Consider the following 19,769-nt stretch of genomic DNA (forward strand, 5'->3'; position numbering starts at 1 on the left):
GACCTACAGAAAAGCTAGCAGCTTTATTTTATGGTGGATTGAAATATGAGTTAAAGGACTTCTGATATGCCTACAGATAGTGATGATTTAATTGACCATGTATTATAACTGGACCACTGGAGAACAGAAAGAAAAGGAGAGAACAGAAGAAGTGACATTCAGGATGAAAGTTACAGAAAAATATAGAATTTAGGTAGTACACACTCCAGTTCCAGAAAAATGGTCTGTGATGCCCCATGTGGACACCAGAGCACCACTTAAATAAAAACATAATGCCAGCTCCTGCAGGGTCCTGAGCAATGGGGCTGCTTCCAGGGAGCCATCAGAGCTGTGTGGGTCCTGGGAGTACCCCAGCAGCCCCTTATAAAAATATATATCATTCACTGCTCCTTTAAGGAGCTCCCCATAATTACCTGCGAGGGCTATTTTGATTTTGTTGATGTTCCTAGAGGGGGCAGGGGCACCATCAACATTTTCTTTAATGTTATGGGGGGCTGCAGGGAGTTCAGCAACATTAAAAAAAAAGAGTAAGTATCATGGGTCTTTGAAACCATGACCCTAGCCGAACTTCTCTCCCAAGCTGGAGCTTTTGCTCCACAGTTAGGAGTGCAGCCCCCTCTGTGGGCTGATAGTATGGTTGTGTTTTATGTGAGATGAAGATGTGTTTTGTGGTTGTTTTTATGATTGTATTAATTGGGCTGACAAAATGTTTAAAGAAAAATTCAGAAACATATACATCTAAATTTCTTTTTTTTTAAACAATATGTATCTATTATTTTTCACATTTTACACCCACAAGATAATTAAAACTATGTAATAAGAGTAACATGCATGTATTTTAATAAAACGTTAATAAATATTTGTAAGTAATCAACATTAATAAACATTGCTTTGTTTGCATTGTCACAATATACATTTGATTAAAATTATTGGTGATTTTTGGAGAAAACTGATAGATACATGCGCAGCTGTGGTTGGCTTTACGTATGGTGACAAAATATTAATTTACATTAAAAAAACTAGAAATTCACTGAAAAAACAAAGGTTACAGTGACGTTCTAGTTAGGTATGATAATTTTATCTTACTTTGCATTAACATAGACCTTAGAAATTCAATAAAAAAACAAAGATTAAAGTGACCTTATAGTTAGGTGAAAATGTCAGTTAAAACATGTTGTTTTAAGCGTAAAAACACGCTGAAATTCACCAGTTATTCTTATCTCAAGTAACTGTTACTCACACCTTAAGGTAACTATAACTAGCGCTCCCACCATGCACAGTTTTGTACATTTAAAATGGCATGTTTTAACTAACATTTTCACCTAACTATAACGTCCCTTTAACCTTTGCTTTTTTCAGGGAATATATATATCGGAAGCAGAAAACGTAAGTTTTTTGAAGGGGGTGTGAAATTCTGTCATGCTTTAAATCACTAATTAGTTTCAAGTAAAGCTAAAATAATTTGATGGGGGCATGAGTGTGTTATTATTATTACCCTGTATTAATCATTACTGATTACTATTAATTATTAACCCCTTGGGAGCTCATGACGAGCTGGACTCGTCATGGCACACAGTGGGCGTGTGCTCATGACGAGTCCAGCTCGTCATGACACCCACCCACGGGGGAAGAGCTGGCGTTACCCCCGTGGGACGTCGATCCTGGTATTTTTACCGGGGAAGGCAGGGGAAGCCCTTCCCCTGCCTCCCCCTGTAAACGTCATCAATGACATCAGCGCGCGAGGTGCGCTGACGTCATTGGAGGTTTCCCTTTGTTCCCCGACGCGCAGGAAGCCATTTGCTTCCAGCGGGTCGGGGAACAAACAGGTACGTTTTGGGGCTGGGGAGGGGGGATTTAACCAAAAGAGGCATCGGGGGAAAGGAAAGGGTTTTCCTTTCCCCCCGATGCCTCTTTTGTGCATTCCTGCTACACGAACGTGCGATCGTGCAGCAGGAATGCCCACTAGCGCCAGGGATTTTTTAATTTTGTTTTTAAATGTCGAGTGATTTTTGTTGTTTGGGGGAGCGGCCCCTTAGGCATGGGTCGCTCCCCTTATGGGGGCATTAATTTTAAATAAAAACGGCCCACTGGACCACTAGGCTGTATGTTGTGGGGAGGGGCAAGGGTCACTTCACTTTGGGGGCCATGTTTTTTTGTATGTGAGTCAGTTTTGTTGTTTTGGGGAGCGGCCTCTTAGGCAAGGGTCGCTCCCCTTATGGGGGTAATCATTTTGGCTCTAACCCCTTCAGTGCCCCGCCCTTTCCCCGCCCTGTGCCGGGCGTTACATTAGCGGGCGGGGTTCATGACGAGATAGTCTCGTCATGGGCACAGCGCAACCGTGCTCCATGATGAGACTATCTCGTCATGGGCACTGAAGAGGCTAAAAAGAAACAAAAACGGCCCACTGGACCACCAGGGAGTATTTAGTAGGGAGTGGCCCCTTGGGCAAGGGTCACTCCCCTTTGGGGGCTATGTTTTTGGCTGTCTGCCCCCATGCGGGGGGGGGGCAGATTTCGCCATTTTTTTTATCTAGGGCCCACTATGCCACCAGGGAGTTATTTGTGGAGAGTGACCCCTTGGGCAAGGGTCGCTCTCCTTTGGGGTCAATATTTGTGGCTGAGTCTGGCCCGCCATGTTTTTTTTAACATTAGGCTCACTAGACCACCAGGGATTTGTTTGTGGGGAGTGGTCCCTTGGGCAAGGGTCGCTCCCCTTTGGGGAGCATTAATTTGGCCGTTTCTGTGCCCCTGGGTGGGCAGATTGGCTGATTTTTTTTTGTATGGTCACTAGGCCACCAGGGATTTATTTGTGGGGAGTGGCCCCTTGGGCAAGGGTCGCTCCCCTTTATGGGAGGATGATTGTGGCCATTTCTGCCCTCTTTGGTTGGCAGAATAACAATATGTTTTTAGGCCCATCTGCCCCTTCTGCCCCCAAGGGGGGCAGAAGCCACTAGACAGCAGGGTTTTTTAAATTTTTGTGTTGGGGAGTGGCCTCAAGGGCAAGAGTTGCCCCCCTTTTACGGGGGTTAATATTTAATTTATACTCTTAGGCCCACCTACCCCTTAGCTTGGCTGGTGGATTGTGTGTGGACTGGTGCATTATTTGCATTTGTAATGTTTTTTTCTCCTTTTTAATCTAAAGCTTTTGATTCCTGTTTGCGGCATTGTTTGTAGCTGTCTGCCCCCATGGGGGGGGGGGGGCAGATTTCACAATTTTTTTATTGGGTCCACTAGACCACCAGGGATTTATTTGTGGAGAGTGACCCCATGGTCAAGGGTCGTTCTCCTTCCTTTGGGGGCAATGTTTGTGGCTGTGTCTGGTGGGCAGATCTCGCCATGTTTTTAAAATTGGGCCCACTAGACCACCACAGATTTGTTTGTGGGGAGTGGCCCCTTGGGCAAGGGTCGTTCTCCTTTGGGGGCAATGTTTGTGGCTATGTCTGGTGGGCAGATCTCGCCATGTTTTTTTAAAATTGGGCCCACTAGACCACCAGGGATTTGTTTGTGGGGAGTGGCCCCTTGGGCAAGGGTTGCTCCCCTTCGGGGAGCATATATTTGCCTGTTTCTGCCACCCTGAGGGGCAGATCGGCTGATTTGTTTTTTTGTAGGGCCACTAGGCCACCAGGGTTTTTTTTTATGTTGGGGAGCGGCCCCTTGGACATGGGTCGCTCCCCTTTATGGGAGGATGATTGTGGCCATTTCTGCCCTCTTTGGTTGGCAGAATAACAATATGTTTTTAGGCCCATCTGCCCCCAAGGGGGGCAGAAGCCACTAGACAGCAGGGTTTTTTAAAATTTTTGTGTTGGGGAGTGGCCTCAAGGGCAAGAGTTGCCCCCCTTTTACGGGGGTTAATATTTAATTTATACTCTTAGGCCCACCTACCCCTTAGCTTGGCTGGTGGATTGTGTGTGGACTGGTGCATTATTTGCATTTGTAATGTTTTTTTCTCCTTTTTAATCTAAAGCTTTTGATTCCTGTTTGCGGTTTCGACAGTGATTGTTCTGCAGTTTTGCGTAGTTGCATTTATTTGGTAAGAAAAACGTTTTTGTTGTATTTACTCCAAATGAGTAATATTGTAATGTATGAATGAATTTTTTGTAAGTGGTGTGATAATGGCAGTATATTTAGATAGTGTTTTGAGCATGAAATTCTTTGCAATGTTTTTTGCATTGTCTTATGTGTCATTTTCTTTTCTCTTTCTTTTTTAGTGGGATATTGTTGATCCATACTGTGTCTGTGCAGAATAGGTGGTGGTGAGTTTAGCTGCTTCTGGCAAGTGAGTGGTATCGTTTTGGAGTATATAGGTATTTCTGATAAAGGTGCATTTTGTTTATTACTTATTTTACAAAGTGTTTGTTGTTGTTGACTTGTTTGACAAGTTACCTTTATTAGTAAGCATTATGGCTAGCCCTAGAATGACTGCTCAGCAGGTGGTTGGTATGCTTCTTGAATCTTCCTCTGAGCAGGATTATGAGACTGACAGTGCATCTGAGGGAGAGGAGGGAGGGGAAGATTCAGGCAGTGAGTTTTCCCTCAACATGGAATCATCGGATGATGAAGGTTCTGTCAGTGCAGATGAAGCTACTCTTGGCGTGGATGAAGCTACTCTCAGTGCGGATGGAGTGCCTGTTTTAGAGGAGGATACTGATGTGCTGATGGTGCAAGAGGTATCTGGATTGCAGCCTGAGGCTGATAGGCTTCCTACTGGAAGTGCTGGACTCTGGGTTGATCCAAACATGGTGCAGCCGGTGTTGCCTGCCTTTAGCGGTGATGCAGGGTGTGAGTGAATTGTGAAAATGTTTTGCCTATACGTATTTTTCAGTTGTTTATGGATGATGTATTTTTGGGTGAGATTGTTGAGCCGACTAATTTGTATGCTGAACAGTTTTTGAGGGACAACAGTGACAAACTTAGGCTCCACTCTAGAGCTACCCGGTGGACTCCCACAAATCTGGAAGAGATTAAGAAGTTTTTGGGTTTGACTTTATTGATGGGTTTGATAAGGAAGCCGTCCCTGGCTTCATATTGGTCTACCAGTCCCTTGAGGGCAACAGCCATATTTCCTGCAGTTATGACTCGTGATCGGTATTTACTTTTGCTACGTATGCTGCATTTTGTTGATAATTCTTTGGCGTTGCCAAGTATTCACCCTGACTGTGACCATCTTTTTAAGTTTCGGCCTGTTCTTGATCACTTTGTAGATCGATTTTCAGAGATCTATACTCCAGGGAAAGAAATATCGATTGATGAGTCTTTGGTCTTGTTCAAGGGCCGTTTGGTTTTTAGGCAGTACATCCCTAGCAAGAGGGCACGCTATGTAATTAAGCTGTATATGTTGTCTGAGAGTAGGACAGGATATGTTTTTAATTTCCGTGTGTACACTGGTAGAGATTCCACTATTGACCCCCCAGGTTGTCCGTCCACTTTTGGAGTTTCAGAGAAAATTGTGTGGGTTTAACAGAGGCCACCATTTGTAGCCTGATAACTTCTACACTGCTGTGCAATTGTTTAAGGAATTGTTTAAAGTGGACACTTTTGTATGTGGCACAATCCGCTCTAACCGTAAAGGTTAGCCAAAAGAGCTTGATTGCAAAAAACTTCAGAGGGGACAGTGCAGTTCCTTGCGTAGTGATGAACTACTAGCTGTGAAATTTGTGGACAGGAGGAATGTGTACATGCTGACTACCATCCATGATGAGAGTACTTCACCTGTGCCTTTTTGGGGTCAGGTTGCTGAAGTGCGCAAACCTGTGTGCATTTTAGACTACAATAAGCACATGGGTGGTGTTGACAGAGTAGATCAGATGTTGGAACCTTACACTGCTATTCGTAAGGCTTACGTTTGGTATACGAAGTTGGCCATCCATCTCTTCAACTTAGCAACTTTCAAAGCTTTTGTTGTGTTCAAGGAGTGTTCTCCTGCGTCAAAGTTGACATTTGTTCAGTTTCAGCACTCTGTGATAGGCAGCCTTGTTGTTGTGGAACAGGCAAGTGTTCCTAGAGTTTAAGTGGTGGAGGATGTGGCTCGATTGAAAGATCGCCACTTTCCTGATTACATTCCTACCACATCTTCAAAAGACTTTCCCACTAGGAGATGTAGAGTCTGCTGGCGAAGAGGTTTGCGGAAGGAGACTCGTCTTTTCTGCCCGAGTGTCCTTCTAACCCTGGGCTGTGTGTGCCTGCTTGTTTTAGAGTGTACCACACGCAAAATAATTTTTGGGAGCATTCATGAGTGGTAAAGTGAACTGCCTGGTCTGTATTGTTTAAAAAAATGTATTCTGTTTCAAGGTTGGCATTAGTGCAATGTATTTAGTTTCAGATTTTGTGTTAGTAGATTTGTATCTATTTGCAATTTGTTTGTGTTTATTTTTGTATAAAAAAATCCTAAATGTGATGCCGGTGTGTGTAGGCTGGCGCTTGGCTGGCGGTGTGCGTGGACTGGCGCTTGGCTGGTGGTGTGCGTGGACTGGCGCTTACCTGTCGGTGTGCATGGATTGGCGCTTGGCTGGCGGTGTGCGTGGACTGGCGCTTGGCTGGTGGTGTGCGTGGACTGGTGCTTGGCTGGCGGTGTGCGTGGACTGGCGCTCGGCTGGCGGTGTGTTGGCTGGTGCTTGGCTGGTGGTGTGCTGGACTGGCGCTTGGCTGGCGGTGTGCGTGGACTGGCACTTGGCTGGCAGTGTGCGTTGACTGGTGCTTGGCTGGAGGTGTGCGTGGACTGACACTTACCTGGCGGTGTGCGTGGATTGCCGCTTGGCTGGCGTTGTGCGTGGACTGGCGCTTAGCTGGCAGTGTGCGTGGACTGACGCTTGGCTGGCAGTGTGTGTGGACTGGTGCTTGGCTGGCGGTGTGCGTGGACTTGTGCTTAGCTGGCAGTGTGCGTGGACTGGCACTTGGCTGGCGGTGTGTGTGGACTGGTGCTTGGCTGGCGGTGTGCGTGGACTGGCGCTCGGCTGGCGGTGTGTGAGTACTGACTTGCTGCTGGTCACTACACACACTGCTAGCTGAGCGCCACTCCACGCAATCCATCAGCTTGTATGGTTGCTGTGTCAGGAATGTGGGCATGTGAAAGTGATGGGCCCTTGAATGGTGCTGTCTGCTGGTGTGAGTGTTGTAATGTGATGGGCCCGTGGCTGGCGCTGTGAATGGTTTTGTATGTGTCACACGTATGAAAGGTGTTTGAATGGCCTGTAAAGAGGTTGGTGCCTTGTCGTGGCTTTACAGCTCACGATCTGTGAATCAATGGTTCAGTTTCTCGTCCTTTCAATTATTAACAGTGTATTTCATTTTTGTGAAATCACTTGATAATACAATTGTATATACTGAACCATCACTCACCCTCAAGCCAAATCCAACCAGTATGTGTGTGTGCTTGAAGATTAGATGGCTGTGCAGTAATATTTGTCTTTCTGAAGCAGTGTGTACCTTGTCCCTTTTTGTGAATGTTGTGATGTGTTGGTTTCGTGCCTGGTGGTGTGAATGGTCTTGTGTGTATCACATATGAAAGGTGTGTGAATGGCCTGTAAAGCAGTTGGTGCCTTGCCGTGGCTTTACAGCTCACAAGCTGCGAGTCACTGGTTTGGTTTTTGTCCATTTAATTATTATTATTATTATTTTTTTTTTTTAAATTAAAAACCTTTATTCATCAAAATCAGGGACACAGCTATTCAGCCGACAACCCGGAGGTTCGGCAGCTTCAAAAGAGCAGTACAAATGAGCGTCCACAGTGCACAGAAAGGAGAAGCAAAAAGGTTCTTTTTTAAATAAACACAAACACAAACCAAACCCAAGCAAGGCGAAAAAAGAACACTGAATACACCTGGTGATTGCCCTTCAGGGGAGACCGGACCCCCCTCGTCTATCAGTCACAGTGCTGTGATAAGAGGAAAAGGGGAAAAGCAGAGACTCAATAAGTCAATTAACAATCAAAAATATGTACAGAGCTGGAAAGAATGCTAAGGAGAGAGCTGCTCCTCGGGGGGATCCGGATCAGGAGCCAGACATATGCCCCCCCTATATTGGTTCCACCGCCCCCAAATAGCATGCCACTTCCGAGGGCGCCCTCTAGCGCAGTATACTGTCTTTTCCCTAAACATACTCCAGTCCATGTTTTCCTTCCACGCAGCCAATGTGGGGGGTCCCGCGGAGCCCCACAGGCGCGCGATGTCTCGCTTAGCCACCATGTTACCCAGAGTCACCCACTGGGTCTGTGCCTCATCATGATCAGTAGGCCCCCAAACATTCAAGAGACAACACCGCGCCTCCGGCTGCATAACAATGCCCGTCACCTCCCCCATTACCGCATGGACTCTCCTCCAAAATTCCATGATGACGCCACACTCCCAAATGATATGCAGGAAGGTACCCACCATACCACAGCCCCTCCTACATAAGCCCTCCTCAGAAAATCCCATACGAACCAGCCTTGGCCCCGTAACATAAACTCTGTGCAGTATTTTGAGCTGCACCAGCCGCAGACGCGACGGAATCGCGACCTCCTTAGGAGAGGAGACCGCAGACTGCCAGTCCTCGTCATCCAGCTCAAGACCGTCCCTAGTCCATTGATCCTGCAACCCCAATAGCAGGTCAGCCCGAACATTAATCAATTTCTTATAAATAAGAGAGATCGTACTCTCTGGCATATGGCCATCGAGGATCCGGTCCTCCAAGGGAGAGGACTCAGGCACCTTCTCACCTTCTACGAGAACTGACCGCAGGGCATGACGCACCTGAACATAGCGAAAAATCTCGGATTTCCCCAACTCATACTCCTTCTGCAGCTTTTCAAAGGACTTCACCCTACCCTTAATCAGCAAATCTCCAACCCTGGAGATACCGATCAAGTCCCATTTCTCAAATCCTTTTGTATGCCAAAGCTTCCCCAATTTTTCAGAGTCAAACAACGGGGTAGCAAGGGTGAGCCTATCCTTCAAGCCCAGCGAGTCAGTCGGCAACTTCCACACCCGCACCACCACCCCCATAGGCCCTGTAAGGGACGAGTCCAGCGACCTCGAGTACAACGCCCTGTGATAATTACCGCCGCGCAACAACCATCGGTCCATGGCGTAGCCGGGGCTTAGCGCCGGAACATAGAAACCATGATTAATCGCGCTCAACTGGGTGGCCCAGTAATAACGTCGAATGTCCGGAAGCGCAATACCCCCGTCGTACCATGGAAGCTTCAACTTAGCAATCGCTATGCGCGGCCTCCCATCCCACAACAGCGATCGTTGAAGGCTTTCGACCTCTCGAAAGTAACTGGCCGGGACCAAATCGAGAGTATTCTGCAAGGCGTAGAGGAAACGGGGAAGAGACATCATTTTGAACAAGGCGGCGCGCCCGAGGAGGGAGATCGGCATTCTCCGCCAGCCCGCAACATCCCGCCGCAAACGCGCCAGGGGAGGGAGCAGGTTCCTCTCATACCGCATAGTGGAATCAGTGGAGATAAAAATCCCCAGGTACAAGAAACCCTGCTGGGCGATCTGGATCGAAGAATTGCGCGGGACAGGTGGAACATCGCCACTCAGAACATACAGATATGACTTACTCCAATTGATGACAAGACCAGAGTTCATACCAAAAGATGTCAGAACGTCACAAACCACTATAAGCGAGTTCTTGGGCGAGGCAAGATATAACAAGATATCATCGGCATAGAGCGAGATACGGTCCTCGTGGTCAGGCGACCATCGAAGCCCACGTATATCCGGGTGCCAGCGTATCCACGCCGCCAGCGGTTCGAGAGCAAGGGCGAACAACAAAGGCGACAGGGGGCAACCCTGTCGGGTGCCCCTCCCAAGCTGAAACGGAGTCGACGCCCGCCCGTTTACCACAACACTCGCAAGGGGACCCTCATAAAGCAACCTCACCCAGCTCACAAACCCAGGGCCAAAGCCGAACTTGGCAAGCACAGCCCACAGATATGCCCACTCCACCGTATCAAAAGCCATCGTGGCGTCAAGAGACGCCACAATAGCTGGTTCTCGCAGCGTGCTCGCCCTGGCAATCACTCCATGAAGACGTCTAAGGTTTAACGCAGTGTTACGGTGCGGGATAAAACCCGATTGATCCGGGTGGATCAAATCTCCAAGTACCCGGACCAAGCGGCCCGCCAGGATTTTAGCCAGAATTTTCGGCTCAGCATTAAGGAGTGATATTGGCCGATAGGAGGCACACTTGTCCCGGGGTTTACCGTCCTTGTGTATCACCACAATCGTCGCCAGTCGCTGGTCCAACGGAAGGAACCCACTCCCCCGCGCCTCCACGAACATGGCGCGCAGGTGAGGCGCGACCCTATCCGGAAACAGCTTATACAAGTCAATCGGCAAACCATTTGGGCCTGAGGCCTTGCCCGAGTTCAGCGCGCGGATAGCACCCGCCACCTCATCAACCGTTATATCTCCATCGAGGTCATCTCTATCTACGTCGGAAAGGCAGGGCAGAGAGATGTCCCGCAGAAGGTCACACGAATCCTCAGTTGGCCTATCCGAAACCGAGGCGTAAACCATACGGAAATAATCCGAAAAACACTGTACTATACCCTCGGGATCAACAACCACCTCTCCCCCCTCTTTCGTCAGCTCCGGCACCACTCTATTAACACGTTCTTTTTTATCCAGCCACGCTAGGAGTTTCCCGGCCTTATCGCCAACATCATACAAGCGACCCTGCTGTTCCCTACTGAGGGTCTTGGCGGCATTCGCCACCAGGTCCCTATATTCCGCTTGCTTCAAGCTCAGATTATGCAGTGAGGCCGCTGTAACCTCCCCCTCCAGGGCCACCTCTAAAGCCGCGATCTCATCCTCAACCTGTATAACCTCGCCATCTCTCCGGCGCTTGGCGGCCACTACCAAGGAGAGGGCCTCCCCTCTCAACACGGTCTTAAATGCTTCCCACAACGACACAGCCGAGTCAACGGAGCCCTGATTGTCCTTAAAATAGTGGTCAACTGTCTTCAGCAGCGCACTGCGCATCTTGGGATCACGAAAGTACCAGGGGTTAATAGGAGCAATCCTACCCCCTCCCTCGCGGCTGACATCCAGCCGGACCCACACTGGCGAATGATCAGATATGCCCCGTGCCATATGCCTAGCCTCCGATACCAATGAGGCATGCGCAGCCAGAGTGAGCAGATAATCAATCCGAGAGAGACTACCATGCGCCCCGGAGTGGAAGGTATATTGGCTCTGCGTGGGATGCCGGAGACTCCAGCAATCTACCAAGCCGAGAGTATCTATAAAGTCTGGAAGCCACTTCTGAGCCCCCCTAGGGTCCCTGGGCGGGTACCTATCCAGCAACCCAGAGCCAACAGCATTAAAGTCTCCCCCCACCACTAGCATACCCTTCGGGAGGTCCAACAAGGCCCTACCCAGATCTGCAAACGTGGGGGCCTGCAGGGCGGGAGGGACATAAACCGAAACCAACACCAACGTTCTTCCCTCCCGCCTCCCCGCCACCGCCACAAACCTCCCCCTATCATCAACAATGGTGGAGTCCACCTCAAAAAGTAGTGAAGCTCTAACCAGGATGCCCACACCCCTGGAGCCTGAGGAGAATCCCGAATGAGCGATGAATTTGTAACCTTTTCTATTAAGAGCATAGCAAGTATTACCTATAAGGTGTGTCTCCTGCAGCAGGGCCACATCCGGCAAAGACCGTTTCAAGAACTGGAAGACTATCCCCCGCTTAATACGATCTCCCAAGCCATTGACATTCCAGCTAATAACATTTAAGCCCCTACCCCCCATCCCCACACACAAAGAGGCCCACCCCCCACCCGAAGAGCCACCATTGAACAAGCCTGACAACCATTACTACGCCTTGCAAAAACAAACCCCCCAACAACAACCCCAACATCTCAACTCTTCCCCCCCACCCTGCACCCCTGCTGCAGCTTACAAAGCCCCCCCAACTTGCAGTGTGCCTGTCGCCCTACCAAAACACAAAACTACAAAAAGTACCCTGAGGGAGGAAAGAGCTCCCATCTTCCCCCCGCAACCCTCCGTATTACTGCAATCAGCTGCAAGTCATTGTCCGGGACCAAAGCAGGACAGTCCGGCTCCAAAGGCATCAGCCCTGCCCAACCCGGTCACCTTCCACGTCTGTGGCAGCATCCCCGCCAGTCCGTCGCCGGGGCAAAGCGTCCAACCAGTCTCCGGCCATGACAGGCGACTCGAAGAAGAAAGTCCGGTCCTCATACACCACACGTAATCTGGCAGGGAAAAGCATAGCATACTTCAGGTCCCTCTCCCGAAGACGTCTCTTCACCCCCAGGAAACTCTGCCTTTGCTTTTGCACCAACTGGGTGAAGTCAGGATAAAAACTCACTGAGGCGTTCTGAAAAGGGACCGGGCCCGTCACCCGCGATGCTTGCAGGATAGCATCCCGATCTCGGAAGTGAAAGAGCCGGGCGACAATCGGTCTCGGGGGGGCTCCCGCCCTGGGCCTCCCGCCAGGAACTCTGTGAGCCCGCTCAACTGCAAAAAACTTCCCAAGGCTCTTAGGCTTCAGGTGGTTAAGCACCAAGTCCTCCACGAGCAGATCTATGGAGATCTCGTCCGAGGATTCCGGGACCCCAATAATGCGCACGTTGTTACGCCTGGCCCGGCCCTCAAAGTCCTCCAGCCGGCGGGCGGAGAGGTCGTTCTCGGCCCGCAGCTTACGAACTTCGGTCTGAAGTTCCGAGACATCATCAGCGAGGCCAGTGGTCTTGAGATCAAGGGACCTAACCCGCTCATTAGTTTTGCCCAGATCCGCGCGGATCAGGTTGACATCCACCAAGATAGTATCCACTTTATGCGCCAGGGCATCAAACTGTCGCCCAATCGTGGTCTGCATCCCCTCGAGCGCACCCATGACATCCTGCAACGAGAGCTCCGAGGTCGGGGATTAGTCAGCTTTCTGTGCGTCCAGCGACTGGCCCGATCCACCAGGCGATCCCTTCTGCTGGGCATAGCGGTCCATATTGTTGGATTGGGTATAGGCTCCCCGAATGGTAGCCTTGGGTTTCGGCCTATCCACCTCTGCTTTACCCGACATTGCTGGCAAAGAGCGATCCGGTGCAGAGAGACGACCCTCTCTCAGTCAGAGGGAACAGGAGAAGCCGGATCTGCAATAGCCAGTCAGAGTAGGGCGCAAGGCGTCCAGAGGATAGTGAAGCATCAGGTTGCACTCCCGGGCCTAGGCAAACAAAGGGCGAGAAAGTGAAAGTGAAAGTACGGCATTCTCCGTCCGCCAGTTCACACCTCGCCAGGCCGCTGTTGTTCAATTAGTGGCCGGGTATCCTGCCAACTCCAGCCCCTGGCATCCCTCGGAGGTAGGCCTCAATCTTCCGCCGTGCACAACTCCGGTCACCGGTGGGCGATCCGACCCCGGGCAGCATCAATCGCCTCAGCAATGAGTCATCTACAGGATGCCGTGCATGTGTAGCAGGATTTAAGACAGGATAATCGACGGAGGGCGCGTGGGTCCCGGGAGCTCAAGGCTCACGCGGCCATCTTGGTCAAGCGCTAGGCTCCTCCTCCGTCCATTTAATTATTGACAGTGCATTTCATTTTTGTGCAATCCATCTAAGAATAACCTACCAACTGTAGATATTGTCGTAAACCCATGGGAGTACACAGTGATGTCTCTCTTGCGAATAACAACAAGTTATTTTATCCACAATGTTCTGCAAACCTCAAAATGTCTGTCACATTTTCCTTGCAATATTGTTCCTAAATTCTCACGCTGCCGAAATAAAAAACTAATTATTTCATAACGATCTGGTTTTGTAAGGGGGGGGGTCACCTAGGTTTTTGGCCCCGTGCTCGGCAGCCATCTAGGGAAACCTACCAAACCCACACATTTCTGAAAACTAGACACCCGGGGGCTTCCAGGGAGGTATGGCTTGCGTAGATCCCCCAACGTTTCCTTACCCAGAATCCCAAGTAAACCTCAATTTTAGCAGAAAAAAATCACTTTTTCCACACATTTTTGTGTGGGAAAGTGTGGCATCCCGGGCTCACACACATTTCCCACCACCCAGCGTTCCCCCAGGTCTCCCAATTAAAATGGTGCCTCAATTCTGTGGGAGGTCCAAGTACCCGCGACAGGCAAAGGCCCAAAACGTAGTGAGGCGACATAAAAATTGCCTATCTCAAAACCACCTGGTTTTGCAAGGGGGGTCACCCGGGTTTTTAGCCCCGTGTTCAGTGGCCATCTAGGGAAAAGTACCACACCCATACATTTCTGAAAACTAGACACCCGGGGGCTTCCAGGGAGGTATGGCTTGCGTGGATCCCCCAACGTTTCCTTACCCAGAATCCCCTGCAAACCTCAATTTTAGCTGAAAACATCACTTTTTTCACACATTTTTGTGTGGGAAAGTGTGGTATCACCGGGCTCACACAAATTTCCCACCACCCAGCGTTCCCCCAGGTCTCCCAATAAAAATGGTGCCTCACTTGTGTGGGAGGCCCAAGTACCCACGACAGGCAAGGGCCCAAAACGTAGTGAGGCAACATCAAAATTGCCTATCTCAAAACCACCTGGTTTTGCCAGGGGTGATCACCTGGGTTTTTGGCCCCGTGCTCGGCGGCCATCTAGGGAAACCTACCAAACCCACACATTTGTGAAAACTAGACAAACGGGGGCTTCCAGGGAGGTATGGCTTGCGTGTATCCCTCAACATTTCCGTACCCAGAATCCCTTGCAAACCTCAATTTATCTGAAAAAATCCTTTTTTCACACATTTTTGTGTGGGAAAGTGTGCCATCACCGGGCTCACACAAATTTCCCACCACCCAGCGTTCCCTCAGATCTCCTGATAAAAATGGTGCATCACTTGTGTGGGAGGCCCAAGTACCCGCGACAGGCAAGGGCCCAAAACGTAGTGAGGCGACATCAAAATTGCCTATCTCAAAACCACCTGGTTTTGCAAGGGGTGTCACCTGAGTTTTTTGCCCAGTGCTCGGCAGCCATCTAGGGAAACGTACCAAAACCACACATTTCTGAAAACTAGACACCAGGGAGCTTCCAGGGAGGTATGGCTTGCGTGGATCCCCAACGTTTCCTTACCCAGAATCCCCTGCAAACCTCAATTTTAGCTGAAAAAAAATCACTTTTTTCACACATTTTTGTGTGGGAAAGGGTGGCATCACCGGGCTCACACAAATTTCCCACCACCCAGCGTTCCCCCAGGTCTCCCGATAAAAATGGTGCCTCACTTTTGTGGGAGGCCCAAGTACCCGCGACAGGCAAGGGCCCAAAACGTAGTGAGGCAACATCAAAATTGCCTATCTCAATACTACCTGATTTTGCAAGGGGGGGGTCACCTGGGTTTTTGGCCCCGTGCTCAGCGGCCATCTAGGGAAACCTACCAAACCCACACATTTCTGTAAACTAGACACCCGGGGGCTTCCAGGGAGATATGGCTTGCGTGGATCCCCCAAAGTTTCCTTTCCCAGAATCCCCTTCAAACCTCAATTTTAGCTGAAAAAAATCACTTTCACACATTTTTGTGTGGGAAAGTGTGGCATCACTGGGCTCACACAAATTTCCCACCACCCAGCGTTCCCCCAGGTCTCCCGATAAAAATGGTGCCTCACTTGTGTGGGAGGCCCAAGTACCCGCGACAGGCAAGGGCCCAAAACGTAGTGAGGCGACATCAAAATTGCCTATCTCAATACTACCTGATTTTGCAAGGGGGGGGTCACCTGGGTTTTTGGCCCCGTGCTCAGCGGCCATCTAGGGAAGCCTACCACACCCACACATTTCTGAAAACTAGACACCCGGGGGCTTCCAGGGAGGTATGGCTTGCGTGGATCCCCCGTTTCCTTACCCAGAATCCTCATGCTAGTATGAGTATTCCCAATTTCGGAAATGTGCAAATATCTGCTTCTAAACTCTATAATTTGTTCCCATTTCAGAAATACATAGGTGGCTTTCCTACCGATTTTTCCAGCGGATGTAACGGTATATTGCTTTCAAAGAACTGTCATAATTAGAAGAAATTACAGGTGAAAACAGTGACACAAAAGGCTGTTTTTTTCAACTAATTTACAGTTTTTTCTATATTTTACTGTTAGTTTCTATACAGAAACCTTGATGGATCTACACAAATGACCCCTTGCTGAATTCAGAACTTGGTCTACTTTACTAAAACGTATAGCTTTCCAGGATCCATTATTGCTTTCATACCCATTTCTACCATTTACTGGAAAAAGGTTGAAAGCACAAAAAATACCAAAAATAGGCTATGTCCCAGAAAAATGCAAAAACTGTGTAAAAAATGTTGGTTTTCTGACAAAAGTCTGTCATTCCCTAAAAGCTGTGAAAATGGTGATTTCAGCCCCACAAACCTTTTTTGATACCATTTGCAGGGAAAAACCCAGACGCTTTCATTTGCAGCCATTTTTGTTACTGTATTTTGTCTAATTTCTGGGACACCCTCCAGGGGAATCCACAAACATCCGCATGATGTTGGAAGAAAAGGACGCAAATTTGGTTTGGATACCTTATGTGGTAATAAAGTTACAGGGGCCTAAGCGCGCACTACCCCAAATTGCCAAAAAAAGGCTTAGCACAGGGGGGAAAAGCCTAGCAGCGAAGGGGTTAATACAGGGTAATAAAAGCATTGTGTGCTTCATTCACTAAAGAAAACAAAGCACAATAAGGTTAGTTAACACCTATGTGTATTACGGGTGGAAGCACGGCCATCATGTGTTTTCTGCTATGTGAAGGATCCTTATTGGTTTGTGCTGTGAATTAAAGCGCCATCAATGTATTGCGTTCTGATTTTGGTAATGCACATACGGTGTTACAAATCAATTCATCTTCCAGAAGATTTGCAAATTCGTTTTTGCAGCAGACTAATAAGGAAACCATGAATTTTCATTACAGTATTTGATGTCTCTGTCTATGTATTTGTGTCTGAGCACATATTTTGAAACCAAGATTACCATTTGTGGGACAAGTAGACTGCTGTTGTGGATGTAAAATCGCCAGTACTAAAGAACAACAATATTTGACATAAGAAAACTGGGGATATCGTTTGATTTAGTTACTATTTTAATAGAATTGAGTAACCTCTGTTATGATTCACATTTTAGTTAAATTATGTCCACCAATGGTATTTCTTGTCCACTTCTGGAAAGATCTAAAGATATTCCAGTTTTATCACTTTCTGCCTCGCCCACTCTTCAGAAGGTCTCTACTTTCTTCTAGAATCAGCCCTCTCTGCCCAATCCATCTCTACAGTGTTCCCTGGCAAGCTTTTAATTCACATTTGCAACTTGTGGCCTTTCTTTAGATGTAACACACCTTGAGATCAGACTCTGCATGTGATCATTAGGGGTCCTGATTTGTTTGTTGGACAAAAATGAAAGCAAACGTGATGGAAACATTGCATTGAGAGTTTACCTACCCGTGTGTAGAAAATAATTTCCCCATCGCTCACACTGATGGTACGCCTCACATTGTGCAATTTCATTTTCATGGTGTGGGAAAGCCAGATCAATTCCGCCTGTGTGTATGTCTAGCTGGCTTCCAAACACAAGGCTGTAAAAGAGAGGACAAATTTGTCAAGAACACAGACATCCATTTTAAATTAGTTTAGAAATTAAAAGAAACCCCAAATGAATTCTCTGGTATTGGTGAGTGTGAAATTTATGGGCCTACTGGGAACCAGCAAAAGGAAAAAATTATGACCAAAATAAAGTTTTTGGAATTGGAATTGGAAAAAATAAAGAGACAAACCAAAAGTCACAATGGTCGTGCTAACAAACAACTTTAGGTTGTACATTTTACTACATGTACTAATTGCATTGGCCATCACTGTCTCTTCTCAGAGTCCTTGGCCATAGTGCCAGTAATCACAGCCATTGTTTCTCCTGTCTGTCCTGTGCAGTACTTTGGGCTTGATGTATATCACTGGGCAGGGTGCAAACTAGTATGTGCAGACTGGACACTGGAGTATTAAGCAAGCAGGAGACATTTTGTGAACCTCTACGAATGGCTGCAATCGCAGCACAGAGATAGAAGCCTTCCAGAGACAGGAGACCTCCTTTCCTGCATTTGCATTCTTTGGAAATCAACATTATATTTTACAAGAAGTATACGTCCCTTCAATGGACAAAGTTCTCATCCAGGAAAGACATCAGTGAGAGCATGCAACGGTCTGCTCCTATGAGGATGTTTGACATGATTCCCAAATCAGGGACAACGTTTGCATTGTAAATCCTTTAAAATCCTAGTTTGAATATTAGTAACTAATCAATGAGCTGCAACCACCACTGGGGGTCATAAACCATTGAGACTTTCACCTCTTTCACATCCTCCATTTGCAATTCGTAATAGGCCGCAAAAACCTTTTTGCAAGTTGGAAAAACATTTGTGACTCCCAAAAGGGGTTTTGTACAATGCATAAAACAGTTTTGCGGTTGCACATCCTGTGATTTTGTGATTTCCAGGCTTTGTAACCGTAAACCTGGAACCCCCTAATAAATGTCACTAAAAAGCAAAGCACTCAAACATCCCACAGTAATGATGTAAGCAGGCACTAAATAGGATGGTAGTGGGGATCCTGTTAACAGGCACACAATGATGTCTAAACATGTGATGTTTTGAGATTTTTATCACCTGCGGTCGTCCTTTTAACTTACAAGATAGATTGGAATAGTTTGAGGTAGCTATATTGTAGGTCAATCGAATTAAGGCAATAAAATACGAAAGTTGTAGTTTTGATACTATGTTAGTGTTCACAGTATTCACGTCTTTTAACTAGCATAGTAATAAATAGCGCAGATGTACACACTACCGTAAATGACAGACCTCATTCCTCCAGACATAGGAGCAATAATTTAATTCCTAAAGCACTCATGCCTACTTGCTGTATACAGAAAACCATTTACAAACAGTAATCAGCAGATAATAATAACATAATATGGATGAACAAAGAATGTGATTTTATTCTGTCCGAACAAAGAATTAGAAGGGACTGGGAAAGTCTCACGTAAAATATGGATTTTAAGAGAGACCTGGGCAAAGGGTAGAGGAAGAACGCTAGGCTAGAGTGGGGTTAGGTACAAGAATGGGAAAAACCTTTATATGATACACGGGTTGCACAGAAGAGAAGGGCAAAACAACTTTCAGTGAGAGGGAACAAGAAGGACTATAGAACTGGATTGGAGAAGTGCAGCAAGGAGCCGCCAGGTTATGGACACCTATAAAGATGATGCATAAGAAGTGGAGTTTAAGACGAAAAGATAAATGTGACCAGCAAAGAGATAGAAGATAGAGACAAAGTGTATCCGAGAGGTCTGAAGAGATTGCGAATGGAAGAGTTAAAGACTGATTTTAGAAGAGTGTGTGGGTAAGAAGAAAAAGCAACCAGTACGCTGGGATATTCAAGAAGTAATACTTAGCCCAAACAAAGAACTAACAAAGTGCAGTGTACCACAGTTACCAAGAGAAGACAAAGTAGATATCAGGAAAAGGTGATCCAACTGCATCAAAAGCATTGGATTCCGTCCTTCCACTGGACGAACGCTGTGTTACTTTTGCACAACACAAACTAAATCAATATACCAACCAGGGTGCTGCACCCCTGCTATGTCTGGGACCTTCATCCTTGGCTACCACAGGTCCCCCTTTTCCATGTCGACACAAACCGAGATACATGCAGAGACCATGAACAGCTATGGTACATCAGGAGGAATGTTTCCTGTGGGACTACAAGTATAAATGTCACTATAACAAGTGTCACAATGTTGAGTACAAGTTCCTACTATTATA

General features: G+C 47.6%; 1 protein-coding gene across 1 annotated transcript in view; it reads right to left on the bottom strand.

Moving 5' to 3' along the window:
- CARS2 (cysteinyl-tRNA synthetase 2, mitochondrial) overlaps positions 1–19,769 on the bottom strand; it is a 442,315-nt gene that overhangs the window by 197,117 nt on the left and 225,429 nt on the right. The window contains exon 8 of the mRNA XM_085622177.1: positions 17,401–17,534. Within this exon, the coding sequence (XP_085478303.1) occupies positions 17,401–17,534 (134 nt within the window). The remainder of the gene's footprint in view (positions 1–17,400; positions 17,535–19,769) is intronic.

Source organism: Triturus cristatus, chromosome 8, assembly GCF_964204655.1.
Source record: "Triturus cristatus chromosome 8, aTriCri1.1, whole genome shotgun sequence".
NCBI classification, from domain to species: Eukaryota; Metazoa; Chordata; class Amphibia; order Caudata; family Salamandridae; genus Triturus; species Triturus cristatus.